We start from the raw sequence: 23,424 nt of genomic DNA, 5'->3' as shown, positions 1-23,424 counted from the left end.
GGACGAGTATCTCCGAAGAAACAAACCAAAAACACATTCCGTTTTCCTCTCCACTTGGACCAGTAGAAATTCCAAGGAACAGAGAATGCTTTAAACATTTTGGTACGGGGGCGGGATTGGAGCCTCTTCGCGCGTCTGTTGGACAAATGCGAATCTGGCTGCCGGATTTGTTCGACTTTCCCCACACCCCGCCCGCCACCACTGACCCCAGGAGCAGCTGTCGCGGCGTGCCGAGGGCGTGGCCTGCAATTCCCGGGGAGGGGAGGGCCCTGTGTGTCCTTGGGCTGAGAGGGGAGGTGACTCCGGCCGAAGAGGAGGACGCAGAATGAGGGCCCTGCGGGTGAGGGCCCCCAAGAGCTGGGCCGGGGACCCCAACCCGGAAGCCCTCGCCCCTAGAACGAGACTCACTGAACATCCCGGGATCTGGGGCTTTGGAACGTGAGCCCCCTTCAGACTTTGGGACTACCTCCTAAACAGTCTGGGACCCTCAACCCCCCCCTCCTTCTAATCCAAGGGGTTCTGAGACAACCGGGAACCCCCAACATGGCCCAATGCCCCAGTTTGAGCTTCTTTCCTTCATCTAGGGTTCCTTTAACATCTCGGACCTAGGCCCTGGGAACTTAACACCGCTTCCCCTCCCCCTCACTTCTTAGGCAGTATGGAATCCCCACTAGGCACCCAGATCCAGGAGTGGATCATTCCTGGGACCTGGGCTCCTCCCATTAATCCAGGAAACCCTCGCCCCCAAAAACACCCCCGACTTGGACACGCAGAACAAGTCTCCCATCTGCCCCCCCTCCCCCCTCTTCCAGGACCCTCTAAACAATCCGGGAACCTCTCAATCAGACCCTCTAGGCGCGAGCCCTTTTTTCTGGGCTTTCTTGACGGGACCCCTTCCTTTCCTCGTGCTGGCGGTTCGGATCTAGCTTTTGAGACTCTCGCAAGGAATAGAGCCGTCCCAGTGTCGGGCCTCTTGAAAGCCCGACTCTTCACCCCACCCCCCAACAGCTGGACCCCTTTGGGGCGCCCTTTCAGGTGTTTCCAATACCCATCCACTCCCTCCCCTGCCAGGTCTCCCAAGCACTGGTTCGCTCTTTCAGCTCAACCGCCCGGAACCGCTTTGAGAACCGAGTGGCTGAGAAACAGAAAGTCTTCCAGGTAGGCGGAGCGGGGGCGGGCGAAGGGAAGAACCCTGACCCCCAAGCTCGGTCCTTGAGCCGAGTAGGGGCAGCCGGGGAATACAGTCCACAGAGCAACGTGTACCCCTTTCTCATTGGTCGCTCCCACCACCCAGGCGGACAATGACCTCCCAGTACACTTGAAGGGCGGGGCAACAGACAACATCCTGTATCGACTGACCATGGGCCTGTGTCTAGGGGGTGAGTACAGGGCCTTGTGGGCCTGAACTGCGGAGGAGGGATGGGGGCCGGGAGGGGGCGCGGGGCTCGAGCTGGAGTGAGAAACGGGCTGGTTCCTCGGCTGAGGTCTGGGGAGAGGGCTAGTGACTGGTCAGGGGCTTAGGGAGGGGGATTGGGTTCTGGGCTGGCCAGGTTTGGGGATCGTCCAGGAGTCCACGCTGGCATATAGGAAGGTAGCACCTAGAGCTTGGGCTCCTGTCCCAGGAGCGGGTGTGGGGGAGCCAAGGCAGGAATTGTGGAGAAAGCTGGAAGCCTGGTCTGGATCAAGGCTAGGGGATTCTGTACCTGAAGTGCAGTTTAGGAAGGGAGCTGGAGCCTGATCTGGGGATAGGATCCAGACTGGTGATTAAGGAGCCTACACAGGGCCTTCAAAGCCTGAGATGGGGTTCAGGGAAGCAATTAGGATCTCACTCTTTGTCACCATACTCCCTCTCTAGGCACCGTCTATAGCCTGTACTGCCTTGGCTGGGCCTCCTTCCCTCACAACAAGTGAGACAAGAAGCCTGCAGGACCTGAACAAGCATCAATAAATGTGCTGGCTTCTTGGGGAACCCAGCCCAACCGTGGCCTCTGTTTGTATGCCCCCCAAACACATTTTCCCACCAGCAAGGAATCTCTACACTATGGACAGCACATTGTCCCAGCCTGGAGTCCCTCATGCTAGAGGATCACTGCTACTACAAGCCTACTCCTACGATGCCGCTGCCTCTCAGCCCTCCTGAGGGGCTGGGGACCCCAAACAGCACCCCTGGGCTGCCTCTCCGGACCTGGGAGTCTGGGGTTGTGTCCCCTGTTCGACAGGGCCTCTGGATTCTGGGATGGCAGCCCCTCTCCCTGCAGAGGTTTGAGGGTGGGAAGGAAGATACTAAATTTGGCCCATGACACAACAGAGGCAGAGGCAACTGAGGGCAGACTCACTTAGGACAGAGCAGAGAGGGGGCAAACATGGCCTTGGGGGACAGAGCCAGGGGTGGTACTGAGACCTCCCAAGAGCCTGGCTCTTGCAGCAGAAGCAGAGATTGCCCAGGCTTATGCGTCCCAGTCTCAGTCTCCACAGGATCTGTGAGAGATCTCAGCAAGAATGAGGCTCCGGCTCAACTAGAATCCAGTATGAGAAAAAAGACATAGATAAGAAAAGGACTAGGAAACATGCAGATCCAGGCCTGGGGACAGACATGGGAGACAGACAAAACCACCCCTGCCTCCTAGGACCTAGACTTCCCTCTGCCCCTGATAGAGACAGAGCCACCACTCAACTCTCAAAACAGGAGGCAGATCTCAGAGACAGCAGCAACTGGGGTGCTTTTATTTCCTCCTGGGCCTGGCAGGCTGAGAGCAGAGACAAAGGCACAGGGGCGCCTGGGCCTATTATGGTCTGGAGTTCGGCCAGGGTAGTAACTGTGAACAGGTGTGCCAGAGTGTGTAGGGACTGGAGGGAGCCTCCCAGAACTGAGGGAAGGGCCCTTGGGGTGTGGAAGCAACATAACTGTTGGGTTTGGCACATGTACATGAGAGGGGTTATGGAGTGGGTGTGGGATGGGTGTGCTGGGCGTGGGGTAACCCTTGGAGCAGGGTGTGTTAGAGTGTCTCAGAGCCAGGGGTAACTCAGGGCATGGCACGTCGGGGCATGTCGGGCCCTGGCTGTTGACTGAAAAGCCGCGTGCCAAGGGCTAGGGGAACCGAAAGACCTGTGGGCCAGTAGGACCCATGAAGGCAACACTGCAGACTGGCTCAGCCCTGGGAGGGACGGAAGAATCCAAGGGGACTCCTATAGCAAGGCAATGAGGGGGCAGGTCTGGGGTTCTCATTCAGGAATACATCGTCAGCTGCAGCCACTGGGGAGAGAAAGGCAGAGTGAGGAGCAGAGAACGGAATACTAGCAGACACATTCTCTGCTTTGACCCTGGGTTTGTTGGGATAATAGGAGGGCGGGAGTCCAAGCTCAGAGCTGGTACATGGGGTTGAGAGGAGGGAGTCCCCTGCCAGACACCCACATCCCAGAATGGGGGTTCTTACCTCCTGGATGTTCACTTGAATTTGTCCAGTGCCATCCTTGTCAAGAGATTTGAAGGCACCTAGAGAAGGAAAGGGATGGGGATTTGCCTTTTAGGATAAAAATATACAGCCTGGGTTGGTCAGTAGAGTATGCGACTCTTGATCTTGGGATTCTGAGTTCGAACCCCATGTTGGGTGTGGAGATAACTTAAAAATAAAATCTTAGGAGTGGCTGGGTGGCTCAGTCAGTTGTGTTTGGCTCGGGTCATGCTCTCATGGCTCGTGAGCTGGAGCCCTGAGTCAGGCTCTGCGCTGATAGTGTGGAGCCTACTTCAGATTATCTGTCTCCTTCTCTCTCTGCCCCTCCCCCACTTGCATGCTCTCTTGCTCTCTCTCTCTCTCTCTCAAAAAGTAAATAAACATTAGAAAAATAACAAAATCTTTAAAAACAAGGATAAAAATATACTAATATATGAGAATGATGATACTAGCACTTGGGGCACCTGGCTGGTTCAGTTGGTGGAGCATTTGACTCTTGACTGCAGCATTTCAGGGGCATGAGCCCCCACATTGGATGTCATTTACTCAATAATACATACACACACACACACACACACACACACACACACACACAACACACACACACACGTGAAAAAAATAATGGCAAGCACTTATTGAGTTCTTACTCTATGCCAAGCACTGCATAAAGTGCTTTCCATGTATTAATTCATTTAATTAAATTTTGTGAGGTGTCATTTTTTTTATGTTTTATTTATTTTTTGAGAGAAAGAGCATGAGTGGAGGAAGGACAGAGGATTCAAAAGCAGGCTCTGCACGGACAGGCTGACAGCAGAGAGCCTGATGTGGGGCTCAAAGTCACCAACCCAGAGATCATGATGAGCCAAAGTCAGATGCTCAACTGACTGAACCACCCAGGCGCCCAGATTGTCATTTTCAAACAGGGCCAGAGATGTGAAGTAATGCGCCCTAGGAACATCAGGATTGGAACCCAGGCTGTAAGCCCCCTCAATAATGGCCTCCATATGACCTGTACCCCACCTCTGCCTAAGCCCCAGCCTTGCATAAACCTCTAAGGGCCTAGCTCTCCTCCTCTTCCTGCTCTTAGTTTGGTATGGTCCCCACTCCTGCCCTGAAACCTGACTCATGTTCCCCACCCATAGCCAAACCTAAGCAATCCTGAGCCTACACTGTCTGTGCTCCCTCTCTCATTCACCACTCAGTTATACCCTCAGGTGTCCACACAAGTAGTATCCCAGACACTGCACTCACTACAGTTACTATTGCCAATAGCCATTTCTTAAGCCTTCTCATATGTGACTTTTGGAATCATCTGCCCTTATTATCCATTCCCATCTTCCCCTTCATGTCCCTGACATACCTGCCCCTTTTTCTCTGCCCAAGGTTTTAATGCTTTGCCCTTTCTGGGCTCTCATGAGGCTAGAGGATCTTCCTAAAACCAAATCTGGCCCTGTCCTTCCTCTGTCTAGAACCTGTTATAGCTCTCCAGTGCCCCCCAGTAATGTCTGAACACCACCGAACGTGACACTCACAGCCCTGCATGGCCTGACCATGCCCACTGCTCTACTTCCTTTCACTCAGTTCTCTCAGATCCAAGTTCAAATTCTGGCTTTGCAACTTCCTAGCTGAGTGGCTGTGAGCAAGCAGTTTTGCCTCCTTGAACCCCAGGTTCCTCCTCCAGAAAATGGGGCCAGGAACTCCCATTTCTCAGGGTAGTCTTAAGGATTCAATGCAATCATGGTCATAAGAGCCCTCACAATCTAGCCCCTGCTAACCCCTCCCAGCCTTTGTCTCTGCACCCTACCCCCTTTCCAGCATTGAGAATGGAATTCAACAAAAAACACCAAAAGCACCTTCCCCTGTTGGCCTTCGTATGAGTTATTCCAAGAGGAACACTTGTCTCCCCTCTACCCCTAGAGTTATTCCTCGTCCCTCAGGCCCCAATTCACATGTGTCTTCCTCCAGGAAGCTCTCTTGATCCCTTAGTCTGCATCGGGTACCTCCTAGGTTCAAATAGTCCACTATTTATGAATAGTCCCCATTCATAAATCTAAACCCACTTGGCCCTGAGCTTCTCCTCTCACGCTCGATCACTCTGCCCTGAGCTTCCCTACCCCAAATGTAACCATTCTGAGCTGTCACTGTCTGGTGATTTGCCTCTCCTCCAGTGGACTGTGAGTGACGTGAGGGTGGGAACTGGGGGTGTTTCGCTCACTGGAGCTGCTTGCCTCAGGGCCAGACTCAGAGAAGACCTCGCCCATAGGAGGTAGAACAAATCCCCACCCAGGAAGAGAGCTGGGGTATATCACTCACGGAACATAGCATCCAGCCTGACCAGGCAGCTGATGAAGTTGTCAAAATCCATGTTCCCTCCTTCATCTGAGTAGCGTCGGATGATCATGTTGTAGAGATGTTCATTCAGGTGGAACCCTGAGAATGGTTTCATTTCTCAGGTGTGAGGCCCACAAGGCCCAACCCACTCCCACCCCTGGGACTCACCCTCAGACCAGCGCACTAGGGGCTGTCTTACCCATCCCCCCACCCAGTCCAACCATGTCCCTGCCAGCCGTACCTGCTGCCTCAAAGGCTGCTGGGAGTTCACTGCTGCCAATGGTACCTGAACGGTCAACATCAAACTGTTTATATATGGCCTGTGGGGACAGGGAGGGAAGAAGTCAACTGAACATCGTGGGGCATGGCATCTTCATGGCTTGAGGGTCTCTATGCTAGGAGTGTGAGGTTACCACGCACCTGCCACTTTTTGATGTTGTTCCACAAGTACTTGAATTCTTGGAAGCCCAGCTTGCCTGTGGTGTCACTCTGGTAGAAGGGTGTTAAGAATAGTGTGATGGTTGTACCCAGAGGCATGCACTGTATGCCATGGAATAATGACCAAGCAGGGGGACCTGGGCTAAAACCCTAGCTCCCATCCCACCCCAGTCATGTCACCTTGGATATGGTTTTACTTTTCTTTTTATCCATATGTAGTTTAGTTCATATATTTTTTAAGATTTTATTTTTTATTTTTTTAATGTTTATTTATTTTTTGAGAGAGAGAGAGAGAGACAGAAACAGAATGTGAGTGGGGGAGGGGCAGAGGGAGGGAGACACAGAATCTGAAGAAGGCTCCAGGCTCTGAGCTGTTAGCACAGAGCCCGACATGGGGCTCGAACTCACAAATTGTGAGATCATGATCTGAGCAAGTCAGACACTTAACCAACTGAGCCACCCGGGTGCCTCAAGATTTTACTTTTAAGTAATCTCTACACCTAACATGGGGCTCTAATTTACAACTCCAAGATCAAAAGTCACATGCTCTACTAACTGATCTAGCCAGGTGCCCCTATATTTCTAATTTAAACATAACCATGGGGAATTATATTGAACTTCTCTAAACTATAAATTCCTTACCTGACAATAGTTGCTAACTCCTCATTTATAAAATTCATAATAGCAATTCAATTTCATAAATGTCAGGACATGTGAAAAACAAGGGTCTTAGAATTCTAAGGAAAGGTGATAATAAACACCCGCTGGGTTTGTGATAAAAACAGAATGAGATAAAGCCCTTAGCTCAGAGGCTAGTATTTGATAAACTCTCAATAACAAGGACAGCCAAGACTTTATCAAGTTACCTAACACATGCCAGGCAGTGCTAAGCTTCTCAGGAACATTACTTTTCTCACTAAATTCTTAAGACACTGGCCTACCAGTATTATTCCCCAGTCACAGAGAAAGAAACAGATTCAGAGATGAAAATCTACAGAAGATCACAGTAGCAGCTAATGTGTACAGACCATTTAGTACTAAGTGCTATGCAGCGTGCTAAACCTTTGGGTGGCGCTCCAAATCAGGTGTCACCATAATCATTTACCTCATTTTATAGACAAGCAGACGGAGGCACAGAGAGGCTCAGTAACCTTGTTAAATGGCACAGCCAAGATTATGTAACTGTGCAACACATGTATGTGATCACATGACAATATGTGTGTCTACATTTTCCCTATGTGCTGAGCGTGCACAGATCCAAGATCAGCTACTGACTGGCCCATGTGTAAACATGCATGTGTTCCTGTGACCATGCCTTCATATATCTTCATGTATATGGGTATGCCCTTGTATACATGTACATGTATATGGGCACAACTATAACAGTTATAAGCTTGGGTTCTTGGGGCACCTGGCTGGCTCAGTCGGTAGAGCATGCTACTCTTGATCTCAGAGTCATGAGTTCAAGCCCCACACTGGGTATAGTGCTTACTTTAAAAAAAAAAAAAAAAAAAAGAGGGGCGCCTGGGTGGCTCAATCAGTTGAATGTCTGACTCTTGGTTTTGGCTCAGGTCACAATCCCAGGCTATGCACTGAGTGCAGAGTCTGCTTGGGATTTTCTCTCTCCCTCTGCCCATCTCCCCTGCTCTCTCTCTCTCTCTCTGTCTAAAATAAATAAAAATAAAAAAAGGAAGGAAGGCAGGAAGGCAAGAAATAAGCTTGGGTCCTCAAGCCTAAAAGACCTGAGTCCAAATTCCTATCCTGGCACTTACCCTTTACTTATAACTTCAGACAAATGATTGCCTCTCTCTGAGTCTCAGTTTCTTCATCTATAAAATGGACTATAACAATTCTGCCTGTTTAACAGGATGGCTGTGAAGTGACAGGTGATGTTACTATTTATTGCCACATGTCTGGATGTGTGGTAGTGGATGTGTGTTCTGATATATATGCATGTCCACATTGTGGGTATGAAAGCTACACCCTGACTGTCCCAACTGTGCTCCCACAAAACTCCTTCTTCATCCAAAACTTCCTCTAGATTGCCCCAAGGATACATCCATCACGGCCACCATGCTGCGACATGTGTCAATGCCAAAACCATCAGTTTTCAGATCAGGGTCTGTGGGAGACAGGTTGAAAGTCAGAGGCCAGAGGACACAGCTACCCCAGCCAGCACCCATGACTTTAAACCTGCCCTGTGTGTTGACCCCAATCACTCACGTCGGGTTACGACCTTGTTGAGAATGTTCATGAGTTCTGTAGCACTGACCTCCATGTCCTGTAGGGAGAAGCCGGGGATGGTTAAAAGGGAAGAGTGTCATGAGGCAGAATGGGGATTCTTTGGATATTGCAGTTGTTGAGTGTGCATGCAAGGGCAGCCCAAAGGAAGGCATGGAAGTTAGGACAAGGATGGGAGCCCAGGGTTACTTACATCTCCAGCCAGCTGGGCAAAGAGCCTCCGGAACTGCCGGACCTCCTCACTCTCATTGGCCTCAATGTTGGAGTAATGGGTGCGTGGAGGCTGTAGAGGGAGGAGATCTCAGAGCAAGTGGGGGAGGGGTGCCCTGGCCAGAACAGCCCTAGGTGGGAAAGTCAGAGTGGGCTGGGTGACTGGATGATCAAAGGAATGAGAGGTGGTCAGTGAAGAGGGAGTGGATATAGCTAAGACCCATGACTAAATTCGGGGACACAACAAGGGAGAAACTAAATGAGAAGAATTTTATAAGACAAAGGGGACAAGGATGGGCGATGAAAAAGGCCTTGGAGTGAGAAGCAAGGTCTTTGATTGTGGAGGGTGGCTTACCGGAGGCTCTGGGTTGTATTGTGCAGCTGCCTCACTGGAGAGAGGAGTAAGGGAGTTAGCACCAAGGGGCGGGGCCTCCATAGACAGTGCCAGACCCCACGCCCCAACCCTTCAACCTCCCTACCACTACTCTCCATACCTGCCCCCTCTGCCTGCCTCATCTGTCCTTGTCTTCATCTACCCCTATCTTTGCTACCCTGGTTGCACCTGGCAGGAAACCTACAGGCCCGCCCCCCACAGTAGGTTCCGCTCCTGCCAGAGCACACTGCCCTATAGCAGATACCTCAATAGACCCAGCCCCTTTGAGGGCTGCTTCATAGAAGCGCTAACCCAGCTTCCCAGGTTAGCTAACCTCCTCAGGTCCTTTCTGTCTAGGAACCTACTCCATCCCCTGGCTTCCTAAACCCCGGTGTCTTCCCAACATCCCACCCCAGCTCCACGAGTTCCCACCCCTTCGAGGGGTGGCCAAGGTTAGGGGCCTAATGGCACCTAACGATAACCTGCTCTACCTCCACCAGGATGTATTTCTGTTTTAATCCAGCCAGTTCCCAGACGGACACAGCCCCTTCAAGAACATTTCCCCTATCCCATCAGGCCTCGGCCTCTTCTGCGTCTACTTCCTCACTGACACACCTACGACGGCCTTGCCGCAACCCTAAGACAAGCCTTGCCCCCATGAAGCCACTCCCAGCCTCATTGGCTCCACCCTCTTAACGTTCGTTTCCAGGCTAGCGGGAAGCGGGCCTCGCCCAGACCCATTAAGCCCCACCTCCCAAAACCCAGCCGCGTCCCATCACAATATCCCCTCAACTGTCAGACTCCGCCCATGCCAAGCCCCGCCTCCTGAACTGCCATTAGCCTCACTACGGCCCGCCCCCTCGGGAGGGGCCCTCCTCTAACCCCAGCCCAGGCCCCGCCCAGCCTAATTAAGGATGCAGGTCAGTCCCCAGACTACCTCAATCTATGCAGGTGGGACATGCTCCTCCGCCAGGCCCCTCCCCTCCTCAGCCCCAACCCCCTTACCTGATGGCGCTAATAACCCCGCCCAGGATGCGCATGGCAGTTCCGCCACCGCCTCCTCCGCCGCCGCCGCCGCCGCCGCCGCCGCCTCCTCCTCCTCCGGCCCCGCTGATCAGGCCTCCGATTACATTCCCCAGGCCTCCGCCCAGGCCCCCACCTCCCCCGCCGCCGCCTCCCTTCAAGAACGAGTTAACCAGGAACATGGCTGCGAATTTAGATTCCTGAGGGGGAAAAAAGGGGTCAATAGGCCGCATCGCTATTGAGCCCGCTCCCTCCCCACAAAAATAGGCATTTCTGGCAGCTGCACTTGGGGTAGTAATATGAGGCCTCCGGGCGGGAACTTATCCTCCCGCTGGGACTTGAAGGTCCATTTGGGATGGGGTCTGGGCTTCCGGAGGAAGGTAGTTCTTGGAGGAGTGGGATAGGGAAGGAGGATCTTGAAATCCCCTCGGGGTCCAAAGGATCTCTGTCTGACTTGAAGGACCCTGGACTGAGTCTATGCATAGGCATCATTAAGGGTAGAGGTCCCGGTTCTGGTGGGGTTCTCAAGATGAGGGCCACAAGTTTGACGTGTCTGGCCACTCGAATCTGAGACTTGAGCCTCAGAACTGGACTTCGGGATCTTGGGCGGGTCAGGGGCGCGGATCCGAGATTCCCGACCCGGAGGCTTCCGGGTCAGGGTTTAGGAAATCCAGAATGTGGGCTTGAGGGTTTAGGTACTCCCAGGAGAGGGATTACAGTGTCACCGCTGGTTCTGTGGGCTCGGGTCAAAATTGTGGATGTGAATCCCGGGGCCCGGGATAACAGGGTTCCCATTAGAATTGGGAACACGGATCTAAGTAAGGATCGTGGTTCTGGAGATCCCACCCTGGTCAGAATTTGTGGGGTACCTCTCAAATCCAAGGGCTCGTATTTTAGATCCTAAAACTGAGGGTGGAAAAGTCCCCGGGGCGGGATAGGGATCGGACAGACTGGGGCTTCAAATCTGAGATCATGGGTCTGGGAGACCCCTGAGGCCGAGATTTAAGGGTCTCGTGGAATCTGGGCCCGCAAGGGCCGGGATTACAGAGCACAGGGATAATCCAAATCGGGCGCTCACCGCCTAGCTCACAGGTCCGCGGGTCCGTTCGCCTGTGCTGCTCCGGGGCCTCCGGCCGCGTCCGGCTCCGTAGGGCGGGGCTCGTGACTCAGGCGGCCTGGACCGGGTTAAGCACTGCGGCGTGGCCAAGCATGCATCCGCGCGGTCCTAGCGCCGGGATTGAAGCTGCGCGTGCGTGATCCGGATCCGCCTCACAAAAGGAGATGCGGCGGCCACAGCTCCGCCCTGCTGGTTTCCAGGACCGTGGGTTCTGTCCCCGCCCTGGCTTCACAGCTCTGAGGTCTTACCCTAGTCTCCGGCTCTGTTGAAGAAATCCGGGGGGATTGCAGTCACCGTGCCCGAGATCACACCCTAGTGTTGCAGTGTGAGTTTTCGCCCCAAAGCCAGCCTCCACGCGGCCACGGGTGCGATTTTCGGTCCGCTGGAAAAGGGACTCTAGCACTCGGCTCCTAGCCTTGTCGCGACAAAACATCCGGAGACCCTGAATTTTGTATGGCCCACAGCCCGGGGACAAGTGCCCGCATTTGGGGTAGGGGGCTAAGGCTTGCCCGGGACCCTGCAGCAGCCCGGATGGCGGTCAGTCGTGCGGGTAGGACTTTGCCGCCTGCAAAAGCTGTCTCTGCCTCCTCCAATCCCGCACCCTCTTATCCCGAGTCAGGGTCACCAAGTGTCGCCTCATTCTTCCCATCTCTAAAGAGGGGCCCGGGCACAGGAAGAGTCCCTCTGGCCACGTCTTGGCTTTTGAGGCTAGATGTTCCCAAGAGCGGGTTAAGGGTGAGAGGTGGGGCGAATGCAGAAGCTGGCCGGGAAAATAGCGACTGAAGTCTCCTTTGGAGACCTTTCTCAGGCTCCAACCTCCAAATTTCAGGGCTACTCAGATGGAGTTTAATCCCAAGTCTAGCGTTTAGAATCTCCCCTGGAGTCTGGCTTAGCTTGAGTTTGAATCCTGACTCTGCCATTTCCTAACGGATCCTTTGGGCTCTGAGCAAGGATTTTATTTTTTTAAAGGATTTTTTTAATCTTTAAAAAAGCTTTAAAATGAGCTTGTTCCCAAGCTCCCTTCAGAATTAAGTGGTTAAACGCTTAGTAAAGAGTAATTTTGTGTGTCTGGTGGTTGACTGACTCATCTTTAGACAACACTGATAAAAATACAGGCCAAGCACTCTCCTAAGCACTTTATGTATATCTTCATATGCCTTCATAACAGTCCTATGGAATGGGTGAATTCAGTATTTCCATTTTACAAAGAAATAAACTGAGCAAAAACTCCCTAGCCTGTAACCTTAACCACTACCTTAATGTATTTGACTCTTCTGTAATATAATTAATATTGGGGCGCCTAGCTGGCTGAGTTGGAAGAGCCTGTAACTCTTGATCTCGGGGTCATGAGTTTGAGCCCCACATTGGGTGTAGAGATTACTAAAAAAAAAATAAAATAAATAATGTAATTAATATGATAATATCTCAGATAACAAGATCACAACAGACAAAAATGCAGTTGCAGCCAAGCCAAAGAATTGCTATACAAGACTTGCCTGAGGCAGGAACTTGGAGAGAACATAGAGGCCGGGTCACTTGCCTCAGGTCACAGAGGATGGCAGGACCAGGTGTGAACCTGGGCTTGGCTAATGCCAAAACTTGATGATGACTAATCCGGATTCCCTTCTCACCGCACCCTTCCCTGCCAGACTGGAAAGCTTCCGCTCTCTGCCCTCTCCAGCGGCTCACTTGCAGCCAGCCTTTGCATGGGTTGTGACCTCTACTTGGAACACTCCTGCCTTTTTTGCCTGGTGATGTATGTACTCAGGCTTTGGTGTCGGCTCAGGAGTCACCTCTTCTAGGAAGCACTCCCAGTCTCCACCCCCACCCATGACTAGGTGAGGCTTGCTGTCACCTGCTTGTAACTTATACTTCCTTGTAACACACACTGCCATCTTATCCCATTTGTTGTCACCTAGGTCTGTCTCCCTGACCTCTTAATCCTGGCAAGTTCCAAGTCTCAGGCCTTGCTCCTCTGGATCCCACTCATATCATAGAGGATCTGCCCCACATGCATGGTTTAAATTCCATCTCTAGGCTATTAATATCCAAATTTCTGTCTTCAACCCAGACACCAGGCTCCTACAACCTGCATGCTACTCACCTTCTGGGCAGGGGGGGTGGGGTGGGGGGGTGGGGGGGGTGGGTGCTGTCTTATAATTGTCTCAAACTGCACACATCCTAAACTAAGCTTCTGACTTCCTCCCAAATATACTCCCTCCCCACCTTCCCTGTCCTTCCAGTGACTGAGACTAGACACCCCCAGATCATCCCTGACCTCTCTTTCACACCTACTCCAACCTGTCAGGAAACCTTGTTGACTCCACTAACAGAATCTAAACTCTCTTCCCCTGCACTGCCCCTGCCCTGGCTAGGCCTCCACCCTCCCCTTCCTGGTCACCACAGTAGCCCCTCCCCAGGCTCCCTGCTCCCATGCCTGCCCTCACAGTGGGCATCCCACCCAGAGCCAGACGGAGCCTGTGACTCCCTGAGTCAGGCCCTGACCTGACTGGGCCCTCCTGACTGAGTCCTCCTCTGGCTGTACCTCTCTCCTGGTAAAAGTCAAAGTCCTCATGCTAGTGATGTGTCCTGTTACCTCTCTTAAGAAAGTGAGAAGAAGCCCTACTGGCAGCTTACCCTGGATGTTCCCAGCTGAACACAGACAGGGAGGCTCAGCAAGTGAGTGCAGCCATATCCAAACAGCCTGTTTCCTGGTGCACTTGAGGGCTGCTACCCCATTACCAAGGCCCTCTCTAGCTGCACCTTAAGTGCCTCACCTCTCAGTGCCTCAAGTCTGCACACATAGTGGTCTCAGGAAGGTCCTTTCAGATCTCTGATTTCACCCCCCCCACACACTCCCCATCCCACCCCCCACTGCCTTTATCATTTATCATCTGCTAACATAGTGTATAGTTTACTTATTTATCCTGTTCCTTGTCTTTCTCTCCCACTAGAATATTAGCTCCTCAAAGGATTTCTGTCTCTTGCTCACCGCTGTGTACCTGGTTCCTAGAACAGTGCCTGGCACGTCTTTGGTACTCAGTAAATATTTGTTGAAGAATGAAATGTTTTGTGTAAGTTTTCTCATTGAATTTCAGCACCATCAATGAGATAGTACAGCAAGCGTTACTAAAGTCTTCCACCATCTCCCAGATTTCTTTGACCTCAGGCATGGTTATGTGACTTGTTTTGGCCAATAAAATATGAAGGGAAATATTGGGAGTGTCACTTTTACTTATTTTTTAATTTTGTTTTATTTATTTTTATTTTCTTTAAATGCCTATTTATTTTTTGGAGAGAGAGAAAAAATGCAAGCGGAAGAAGGGCAGAGAGAGTGGAAGACAGAGAATCCCAAGCAGGCTCTATGGTTAGCATGGAGCCAAACACAGAGTCCGATCTCATGACCTTGAGATTACAACCTGAGCCGAAAACAAGAGTCGGATGCTTAACCAACTGAGCCACCCAGGTGCCTCTATTTAATATTTAAAGATTTTATTTTTAAGTACTCTCTATACCCAACATGGGGCTTAAATTTACATCCCTGAGATCAAGAGTCACGTGCTCCCCCCACTAAGCCAGCCAGGCACCCCTTATTTGATTTTTTAAGTAATAAGTACCCAGTGTGGGGCTCGTACTCATGGCCCAGAAATCAAACAGTGCAGACTCACATGCTCTACAGACTAAGCCAGCCAGGTGCCCCAGGAATGTCACTTTTAAATGTAGCATTTAGATCCTTTTGTAGTTCATAGGTGTGATGATTGGATGTTCATGCTGTTATGTGACATGTGCCAGCCACCCTTAAACCTTGTTACAATGTTGGCACATTACCTGTCTGATGTAAAATAATAATAATAATAGTAATAATAATAATAATAACAATAATATAATAATAATAAATAAATAAATCTAAAAGCCAATACAGGATGCTCTATGCTCTCATCTCCTGCCTAGGCAACACTGGGAGTCAGGCAAGCACAGAGGTGCCACATGAAGGAAGCTAACTGGGTCACTAAGCCATGGCATGGAGGACATGCCTGTTTCTATGTGCAAGAAATAAAATTTGAGGAGTTAGTCCACTAAGGTCTAGGGCTCATTTCTTACCACAGCATATTCCAGCCTATTCTGACTGATGCAGGTAGAAGTGTTACTATACCATGTCAATGAGGGGAGAGATGGGATTACTTGCCCAAGATCACACAGCTAGTGAGTGCCAGAGTCAAGATTTGAACTCAGCAGGGTGCCTATCTGGCTCAGTTGGTAGAGCATGTGACTCTTGATCTTGGGGTTGTGAGTTCAAGCCTCGCTGGGTGTACAGCCTATTAAAAAAAAAAAAAAAAAGATCTGAACTCGGGAAGGCTGGCTCTGTAGCTCATGCTTTTAATCCTCACAATTTGCTGCCTTAACGATGTTCGTGTTACAATGCCACCGGTGAATAAACGGACAATAGCCATAACCCAGCTAATACCTCCTGAGGCCTTGATGACCCAGCTGGGGTAACTGCTGTACAGGCAGGTATTGGAGGGCTGCTCACAACTCTGCTGAAGGAACGAGCAGGAGGAAGTAGAGGTTCAGAGAGGTGGTGTCACCTGCCTGAGGGGATGGCAGAGTCTAAACCCAAGCATGGTTGATGCCAAATAGTTATGTGATGACTAATCCAGACTAATGTCCCTCCGTTGCCCTTTGTTTAATGGTGTATTAGTCAGGATTCTCCAGAGAAACAGAATATATAGAACAAATAGGAGAAAGAGATTTATTATAAGGAATTGGCACACTATTACGGTGGCTGAGAAGTCCTACAGTCTGCTGTCTACAAGCTGGAGACCCAGGACAGCCAGTGGTTTAAGTCCTGGTCCAAGTCTGGAGGTCCACAAACCAGGGGAGCCAATGGTATAAATCCCAGTCTGAGTGCAGAAGACCAATGTTCCAGTGCCACAGTCAGGCAGAACTCAACTTATTCCTTCAGCAGTCTCTGGTTCTATTCAGACCCTCAAAGATTTAGAGTATGCCTCCAAGCATTGGGGAGGGCAGTTTGCTTTAGTCAGTCTACCGATTCAGATGATAATCTTGCTTGGAAACACCCTCACAGACACAGCAAATATGGAGGAACTCTGTATGCCAGACAGAAAAAATTAACCATCACTCTATCCCCATTCTTCTTCCCAGACTCCCTGCTGCCAGGCTCTTGCATAGGCTGTGTCCCTGCAGGAACGTTTCTGGTACCACCCCTCCCCTTTTTTTAAGTTTGTTTGTTTATTTGAGAGAGACAGAGACAGTGTGAGTGGGGGAGGGGCAGAGAGAGGGAGAGAGAGGATCCCAAGCAAGCTCCACAATGCCAGCACAGAGCTCGACGTAGGGCTTGAACCCATGAAACCGTGAGATCATGACCTGAGCCAAAACCAAGAGTTGGATGCTTAACCAACTGAGCCACCCAGGGACTGCTCTCCTACCCTTCTTGCTTTGGAGTTGTTTCGGTGATTGCACTTCATCAAAGAAGTCTTTCTTGACCTCCCCTATCGCAGACTGGAGCAGGTTGCCTGTTATATGCTCCTAAGATTCCCCAAACTTCTTCCCCAAGACATCATAACAAATTAAAATCAATAGTGATCAATAATGTTTGTTTCCTGGACTGGATTGAAGGCCTTATGACGGAGGGCAGGGCTATCTTAGGGACCACTATGTCCCCAGCATCACCCAGCTCAAAGCTAGGCACGGGACACATGGTCAATAATTCTTAGCTATTCATCATCATCATCATCATCATCCTTTGGGGGATTATTTATATAATTCAGACTTCCTCATTAGAATGAAAACCAGTCAATAGAGTAGGTGCTTTCATGGTTGCACAACAAACCTTCCTCATCTTTGAGGCTTCCTCATGGTTCAGATGGCTCCCCTCCCTAAAGCTTTCCTTGGTAATTCCCTCCTGCCTCCTGCTCCAGCTAAAGCAGGTACTTTCTCCGGCATTCCACCCCTATCCAGCCTGATCACTCTGATACTTGGGTGTTCACGTTAAAATGATCCTGTACACTGTGCATCCTTATTTTTTCTCTGTCTGTAGGTGTGCTATATTTCATAATTAAAAATATTTAAAATACCTGGTAATGCCTGCCCATTGTAGAAAATGTATAAAATACAGCAAGAGAAAAATTAAAAGGAAAAATTCACCCACTTTTCAAAGACAACATTTTTTTGTTTTATTCATTTATTTATTTATTTGTTTATTTATTTAAGAGAGGGGAGGCTGCAAGTGAGCGAGGGGCAGAGAGAGAGAGAGAGAGAGAGAGAGAGAATCCCAGGAGGGGCAGAGGGAGAAGGGGGAGAGAGAGAGAGAGAGAGAGAGAGAGAGAGAGAGAGAGAGAAGCAGGCTCACCCAAAGGGGGGCTGAAGCTCAACCCGATGTAGGACTCAAGCTCAAGAACTGTGAGATCATGACCTGAGCTGAAGTCAGGTGCTTAACGACTGAGCCACCCAGATGCCCCTCAAAGACAACTTCTATGTAGTTATATTTCTCATTTGATTTTTTGTCCTGGAATTATTTTTATATATTTCTAATAATGTATAAAATTTGCATATGCAATTTGCATCCTGCTCATCAACTTGCAAACAACTTGCATTAACCTGGAACTTGCAGCTATATTCCCTTCGATTGCTCACCCGTGACCCGACCTCGTTGTTAGACATCAGCTCTAACAGCTTTTGCCCTGAAAAGTAACCAAGGAGATGACTGTCATACTCCATAAGGCAGAATAAATTAAACACTAAAACTAGGATTTCATTTCTTGGTTGTGCTCTGAAGAAGCATCAGAGTTAGTTTTGATTTCCTCTTTCTCTTTCTCACTGCCTGGAATGTGGATGTGGTGGGAGCCATCTTGGACCATGCAGGCCAGGGCACTCCCCTAGGGATGGCAGGGCCATCAATTGAAGCTGTCTGGGTACCTGATACTAAGCTTTGTTATCAGCCCAGGACTGCTTACATCAGGCTACCATGGGAAAGAAAGAACACTTAATTTTATTCAAGCCTCTGCTGCCCTACTGAGTTCTGTTAGAGGGCTTATATTAAATTCTATCTAATCCACAGTGCCCATTATACATACCCTGAGCAATTCCCATGTTCCTAAAAATATCATTTTTAGTGTGTCCAAAACATTGCGTCATCTGAAAATTACTAGAATTTTTTTCATTCATTTATTCTACATATATTCATTGAGTGCTTACTATATCCATGCCCATACCCCTGGATAAGTGATGGGGATGTAATGGTCATATCCTAGTAGAGGGAGACAGGCAATGAACAAGGAAACAAACATAACCCATCTCTATTTTCAGATATAGCATGTCCCAAAACGTGTGGCAGAGGTTAGCTAATTGCTCACCAAAACTGCTTCCCTTTGTTTCTTCACACACAGCTGAACTATATTTCCTATTGTCCCTTGCAATTTTATATGGACCTATAACTGACTTCTAGCCAATGGCATGTGTGGTGTTCAATCTCCAGGTCTGACCTTAAAAACCTCCCACATTGGGGGTGGGGGGTGCTTCCTGGCTGGCTGAGACCTAGACCATGTGACTCTTCTTTTTTTCTTTTTAATTTTTTTTAATGTTTATCTATTTTTGAAGGAGAGAGACAAAACGTGAGTGGGGGAGGGGCAGAGAGAAAGGGAGCCAAAGAATCCCAAGCAGGATGCAGGCTCTGAGCTGTCGGCACAGAGCCTGATGTAGGGCTCAAACTCACAAGCTGTGAGATTGTGACCTGAGCCGAAATCAGACACCCAACAGACTGAGCCACCCAGGTGCCCCTTGATCTCAGGGTCATGAGTTCAAGCCCTATGTTGGGTGTGGAGCCTACTTAAAAACCAAACAAACAGGGGCACCTGGGTGGCTCAGTCGGTTGAGCATCCAACTTCCGCTCAGGTCATGATCTCGCAGCTCGTGACTTCGAGCCCTGCTTCAGGCTCTGTGCTGACAGCTCGGAGCCTGGAGCCGGCTTCTGCTTCTGTGTCTCCCTCTCTCTGCTCCTAACCCACTGGCATTCTGTCTCTTTCTCTCAAAAATAAACAAACATTAAAAAAAAACAACAAACAAAAATACCCACTGGCTCAACAGGAAGGACTCTGAGAACCTAGAGGGGGGCCAAGACAAAAGATGGAAAGGGGCTGGGTCTCTAAAAGACTCTGTGGAGCAGAGTGACCCCACTGACTTGCACTGGACTATGGTGTGAATTAAAAAAATTAATTTATTAAGCCACTGAGTTTTGGAGGTTCTTCAGTTAACAGCAGCTAGCTTTATTGAATTTAATTAATGTAGTGCATGAAGAAAGGGCTATGTGGTAGACTGACTGCAAAAACTGCCTTATTTCCCATTCCTCACCGCCTCCCCTCCCCCCTTACCTTGTACAAATTGACTCTGTAGCTTCTCATGTCAAGGGCTTAAGTCTATTTCCCAATGCCTTGAAGCTACACTGGCCTTGTCATTGACCAACAGAGTGAGGTGAAAGAACAGTGTAATACTTCCCAGCCTAGGCCTCAAGAAGCCTATGTTTTCCCTCTCTTTCACTGTCTGGATTCTAGCTCCTCCATGAAAACAGGTCGACAAGAAGGTTCAGCCAAGATCAACTATGCCAGACGCAGATCAGCAGAACCACTCAGCATAGACTTGTGAGAATAATAAATGGTTATTGTTTTGAGCCATGAAATTTGGGTGTGGTTTGTTACACAGCAGTAGCTAACTGTTACAGGCTCCATGACCAAATAAATTCAGAAAATAATGCCTAGGATATTCCCTCTTGTATATTATCATGGAATCTATCATATTAATGAAAATTCTTATAATAAAGCAGCTCATCTTTGTTTAAGCCAGCAAAATCCACATTTCTTTTACCAAGGAACGCTTTAATATTTGAGCATTTGTAACACTTCCTATAACGTTGTTAAATTCTGCTTGAACAGAATCTCTTTTTCTTTCTTTCTTCCTTCCTTCCTTCCTTCCTTCCTTCCTTCCTTCCTTCCTTCCTTCTTTCATATTTACTTATTTTTGAGAGAGAGAGAGAAAACAAAAAACAAAAACGTGTGAGCTGGGGAGGGGCAGAGAGAGAGGGAGACAGAGGATCCAGAGCAGGCTCTGTGCTGGCAGCAGAGAGCCCAATGTGAGGCTTGAACTCATGAACCAAACTGTGAGATCATGACCCAAACCAAAGTCAGATGCTCAACTGACTAAGCCATCCATGCGCCCCTCTTTCTTTTTTATAAAAAAAAAAAAAAAAAAAAAAATATATATATATATATATATATATATATATATATATATATATATATAGTGCCATGAAAATCCTTTCAGTAAAATATTTACCCACTTCCCTCATTATTTTCAGGGGCTAAATTCCTAGGAATGTCAGTGATGGATCAATAGATGTCCATATTTTCAGGCTTTGGATTCATCTCTGTCATTCTCCAGAAAGGTTGTTGCCACTCACATCCCAACCTTGGTGGATGGAATTTCTTATTTCCCTGAATTGTCTTCAGCCTTGCGGAACCATAGTTTAAGCATCTTTGCTGATTTGTCAGACAAAAGAAGGTGTCCTTCAGGGAGCATGTGACTCTCGATCTTGGGTTTTTTTTTTTTTTTTTTAAATTTTTTTTAATGTTTATTTATTTTTGAGACAGAGACAGACAGAGAATGAACAGGGGAGGGTCACAGAGAGAAGGAGGCACAGAATCTGAAACAGGCTCCAGGCTCCGAGCTGTCAGCACAGAGCCCGACGCGGGGCTCGAACTCACGGACTGTGAGATCATGACCTGAGCCAAAGTCGGCCGCTTAACCGACTGAGCCACCCAGGCACCCCGATCTTGGGGTTTTAAGTTTGAGCCCCACATTGGGTATAGAGATTACTTAAAAAAATAAAATCTTTTAAAAAAAAGAGGTGTCCCAGTATTTTTAAGTAACGTTTTTGGGTGAACATGGCTTTCATGATTTTTTTGGCCATTGATATTTCTTTCACAAATTGTCTTTTCATATTCTATGCCCATTTTCATTTATTGGCTTTTCATGTTAATTTCACATTACTTTGTTAATATCTCCATTCATTAAGGGTGTTAATCAATTGCCTATCACTTTTGTTGCAAATATACTTCTCTAATGCATATTTACTTTAATTTTGCCTATGCCTTTTTTGGACATATAAAATATTCAGCTCTTTGTATAGCCAAATTCATCAGTCTTTTCCTTGATGGTCTGTTCCCCCACTACGTTGAAGTTCAGAACATCTTTCTCCATACAGAGGTCATTCAGTATTTGCTGTTAAAAACCTTTACATTTTCATGCAATTACCCCACACACATATTGCTCGAATCCAATTGGAATCTATTTTGTCATAGCATGTAAAACGGGATTCCAAACTGCTATTTTCCCCCAAATAAATGCTTTAAATTATGTGAACTCCATGAGGACAGGGACTTTGTCTGTTTTGGTACTGTCGTAGCAACAGTACCTAGTAAGGTTCCTGCAACATGGCAGGATCTCAATAAATATGTGTTGAATGAATGAATAAATGAATACATGATTGAATGAGTAGATGGATTGGTGAATGAATACAATATGCCAGGCCCTGTGCTGGCATTGTGATTGTTTATGTTGTGAAAAACATATAGTCCCTTTTGCAAAACCCACAGGTAGACAGGAAACATTTCCTTAATCGTGTATCAGTTAGCCTTTGCTGCATAACAAATTACCCAAAATTAGTAGCTTAAAGCAACAATAATTTTAGGGACACCTGGATGGTTCAGTTAGTCGAGCATCTGAATTCAGCTCAGGTCATGACCTCATAGTTCGTGAGTTCAAGCCCCACATCGGGCTCTGTGCTGACAGCTCAGAGCCTGTAGCCTACTTCAGATTCTGTGTCTCCCTCTCTTTCTCCCTTTCCCCTGCTCATGCTCTCTCTCTCTCTCTCAAAAATAAATAGACATTTTAAAAAAGCAACAATAATTTTTTTGTTATTTTTCATGATTCTGTGGCTCAGGAACTTACACTGGCACAGCCTGGTCTTTAAGGTATCTAAGCAACATCTAATGCAGGAGCAGGGAGCTGTCCTGTTGGCAACCACTATGTACATCAGGAAAGTATCTAGGCTGGAGATAGACCTGGGATAGATGGTGATCAAAGTCACAAGAATAGATCAGAGAAGAATGTGTAGAATGAGGAGAGAAAAGGACCCAAGTTAGTGCCTTAAAGAATGTTTTCTATAGGGGAACCTGGCTGACTCAGTCAGAAGAGGATGTGACTCTTGATCTCAGGGTTGTGAGTTCCAGCCCCATGTTGGGTATAGACATTACAAAAAAAAAAAAAGTTCTGTATAGCAAGGTGAAACTGTTTTAAAAACTTGACCACCAAAGCCTTCACATTCCTTGCATCAAGAATTGGAAACTATGTGGCTTCCTCTTGAATGGTGGGTTTGTGTTCACTTAGATCAAGAGATAGCAGCAGAGTGATACTATGTGACTTCTAAGGTCAGAAAAGACCATGTAGCTTTGCCTGGTTCTCCTAGAACACTCTGAAGAAAGCCAGCTACCATGTAAAAATCCAGCTACCCTGAGGCTGCAGTGCTGGAAGGCCACGTAGAGGTGCTTTGGTATAGAGGTGCTCTGTTTTTAGTTCCTGCTGAGCTCCCTGCCAACAGCCAGTGTCACTGTCGGCCAAGTTGCTGAGTCACTTTGGACATCCAGCCTAGTCAAGCCTTCTCTGAGATGACTCCAATCCCAGCCAACTTCTGACTCAAACACATGAGAGATCTTAAGTCAAGCCCCTCCTAAATTCTTTTTTTTTTTTAATTTTTAATGTTTATTTATTTTTGAGAGTGAGAGAGACAGAGCACAAGTAGGGGAAGGGCAGAGAGAGAGGGAGACACAGAATCTGAAACAGGCTACGAGCTGTCAGCACAGAGCCTGAAGCAGGGCTTGAACCCACAAACTGTGAGATCATGACCTAAGCCGAAGTTGGATGCCTAACCGACTGAGCCACCCAGGTGCCTCATAAGTTCTTTATTTTTAGATGTTATTTATTTTGAGAGAGAGAGCATGCAGGCACGCATGCACGTGTGTGCATGCGGGAAGGGCAGAGAGAGAGAGAGAGTGAGAGAGAGAATCCCAAGCAGGCTCTGCACTATCAGTGCAGGGCCTGATGTGGGGGTCAATCCTACCAGTCACGAGATCATGACCTGAGCTTAAATCGATAGCAAGATGCTTAACCTC

The 23,424-nt window shown here is 48.5% G+C and overlaps 2 protein-coding genes and 1 non-coding gene across 6 annotated transcripts; 2 read left to right on the top strand and 1 right to left on the bottom strand.

Annotated features, from left to right (window-relative positions):
* Positions 1–265: 265 nt before the first annotated feature.
* LOC106974717 (cytochrome c oxidase subunit 7A1, mitochondrial) lies at positions 266–7,878 on the top strand. 3 transcript variants are annotated; one of them, XM_015072025.3, is made up of 4 exons: positions 266–340; positions 1,072–1,158; positions 1,295–1,379; positions 1,856–7,878. In XM_015072025.3, the coding sequence occupies exons 1-4, from the start codon at positions 326–328 to the stop codon at positions 1,909–1,911; spliced, it is 243 nt and encodes an 80-aa protein (XP_014927511.2). In that variant the 5' UTR covers positions 266–325; the 3' UTR covers positions 1,912–7,878. The 3 variants fall into 3 exon arrangements, with proteins under 3 accessions (XP_014927511.2, XP_053066135.1, XP_026900652.1); XM_027044851.2 differs by having other exon boundaries at positions 311–438; positions 1,101–1,158; XM_053210160.1 differs by lacking the exon at positions 1,856–7,878 and having other exon boundaries at positions 282–438; positions 1,295–1,336.
* CAPNS1 (calpain small subunit 1) lies at positions 2,697–11,265 on the bottom strand. 2 transcript variants are annotated; one of them, XM_027044830.2, is made up of 11 exons: positions 11,147–11,265; positions 10,051–10,268; positions 9,028–9,061; positions 8,656–8,745; positions 8,445–8,502; positions 8,279–8,343; positions 6,204–6,272; positions 6,025–6,103; positions 5,766–5,882; positions 3,435–3,493; positions 2,697–3,253 (listed from the first exon to the last, which is right to left on the bottom strand). In XM_027044830.2, the coding sequence occupies exons 2-11, from the start codon at positions 10,248–10,250 to the stop codon at positions 3,227–3,229; spliced, it is 798 nt and encodes a 265-aa protein (XP_026900631.1). In that variant the 5' UTR covers positions 10,251–10,268; positions 11,147–11,265; the 3' UTR covers positions 2,697–3,226. The 2 variants fall into 2 exon arrangements, with proteins under 2 accessions (XP_026900631.1, XP_053066134.1); XM_053210159.1 differs by lacking the exons at positions 10,051–10,268; positions 11,147–11,265 and adding an exon at positions 9,661–9,873.
* Positions 11,266–14,915: 3,650 nt separating this feature from the next.
* On the top strand, positions 14,916–15,023 carry LOC113595381 (small nucleolar RNA U13). The gene has a single exon (XR_003415883.1). It is a non-coding gene; the product is annotated as a small nucleolar RNA U13 (small nucleolar RNA).
* Positions 15,024–23,424: the final 8,401 nt, after the last annotated feature.

The sequence above is a fragment of the Acinonyx jubatus genome, chromosome E2 (genome assembly GCF_027475565.1).
Source record: "Acinonyx jubatus isolate Ajub_Pintada_27869175 chromosome E2, VMU_Ajub_asm_v1.0, whole genome shotgun sequence".
Classification (NCBI taxonomy): Eukaryota; Metazoa; Chordata; class Mammalia; order Carnivora; family Felidae; genus Acinonyx; species Acinonyx jubatus.
This window is presented reverse-complemented; position numbering and strand designations above follow the sequence as displayed.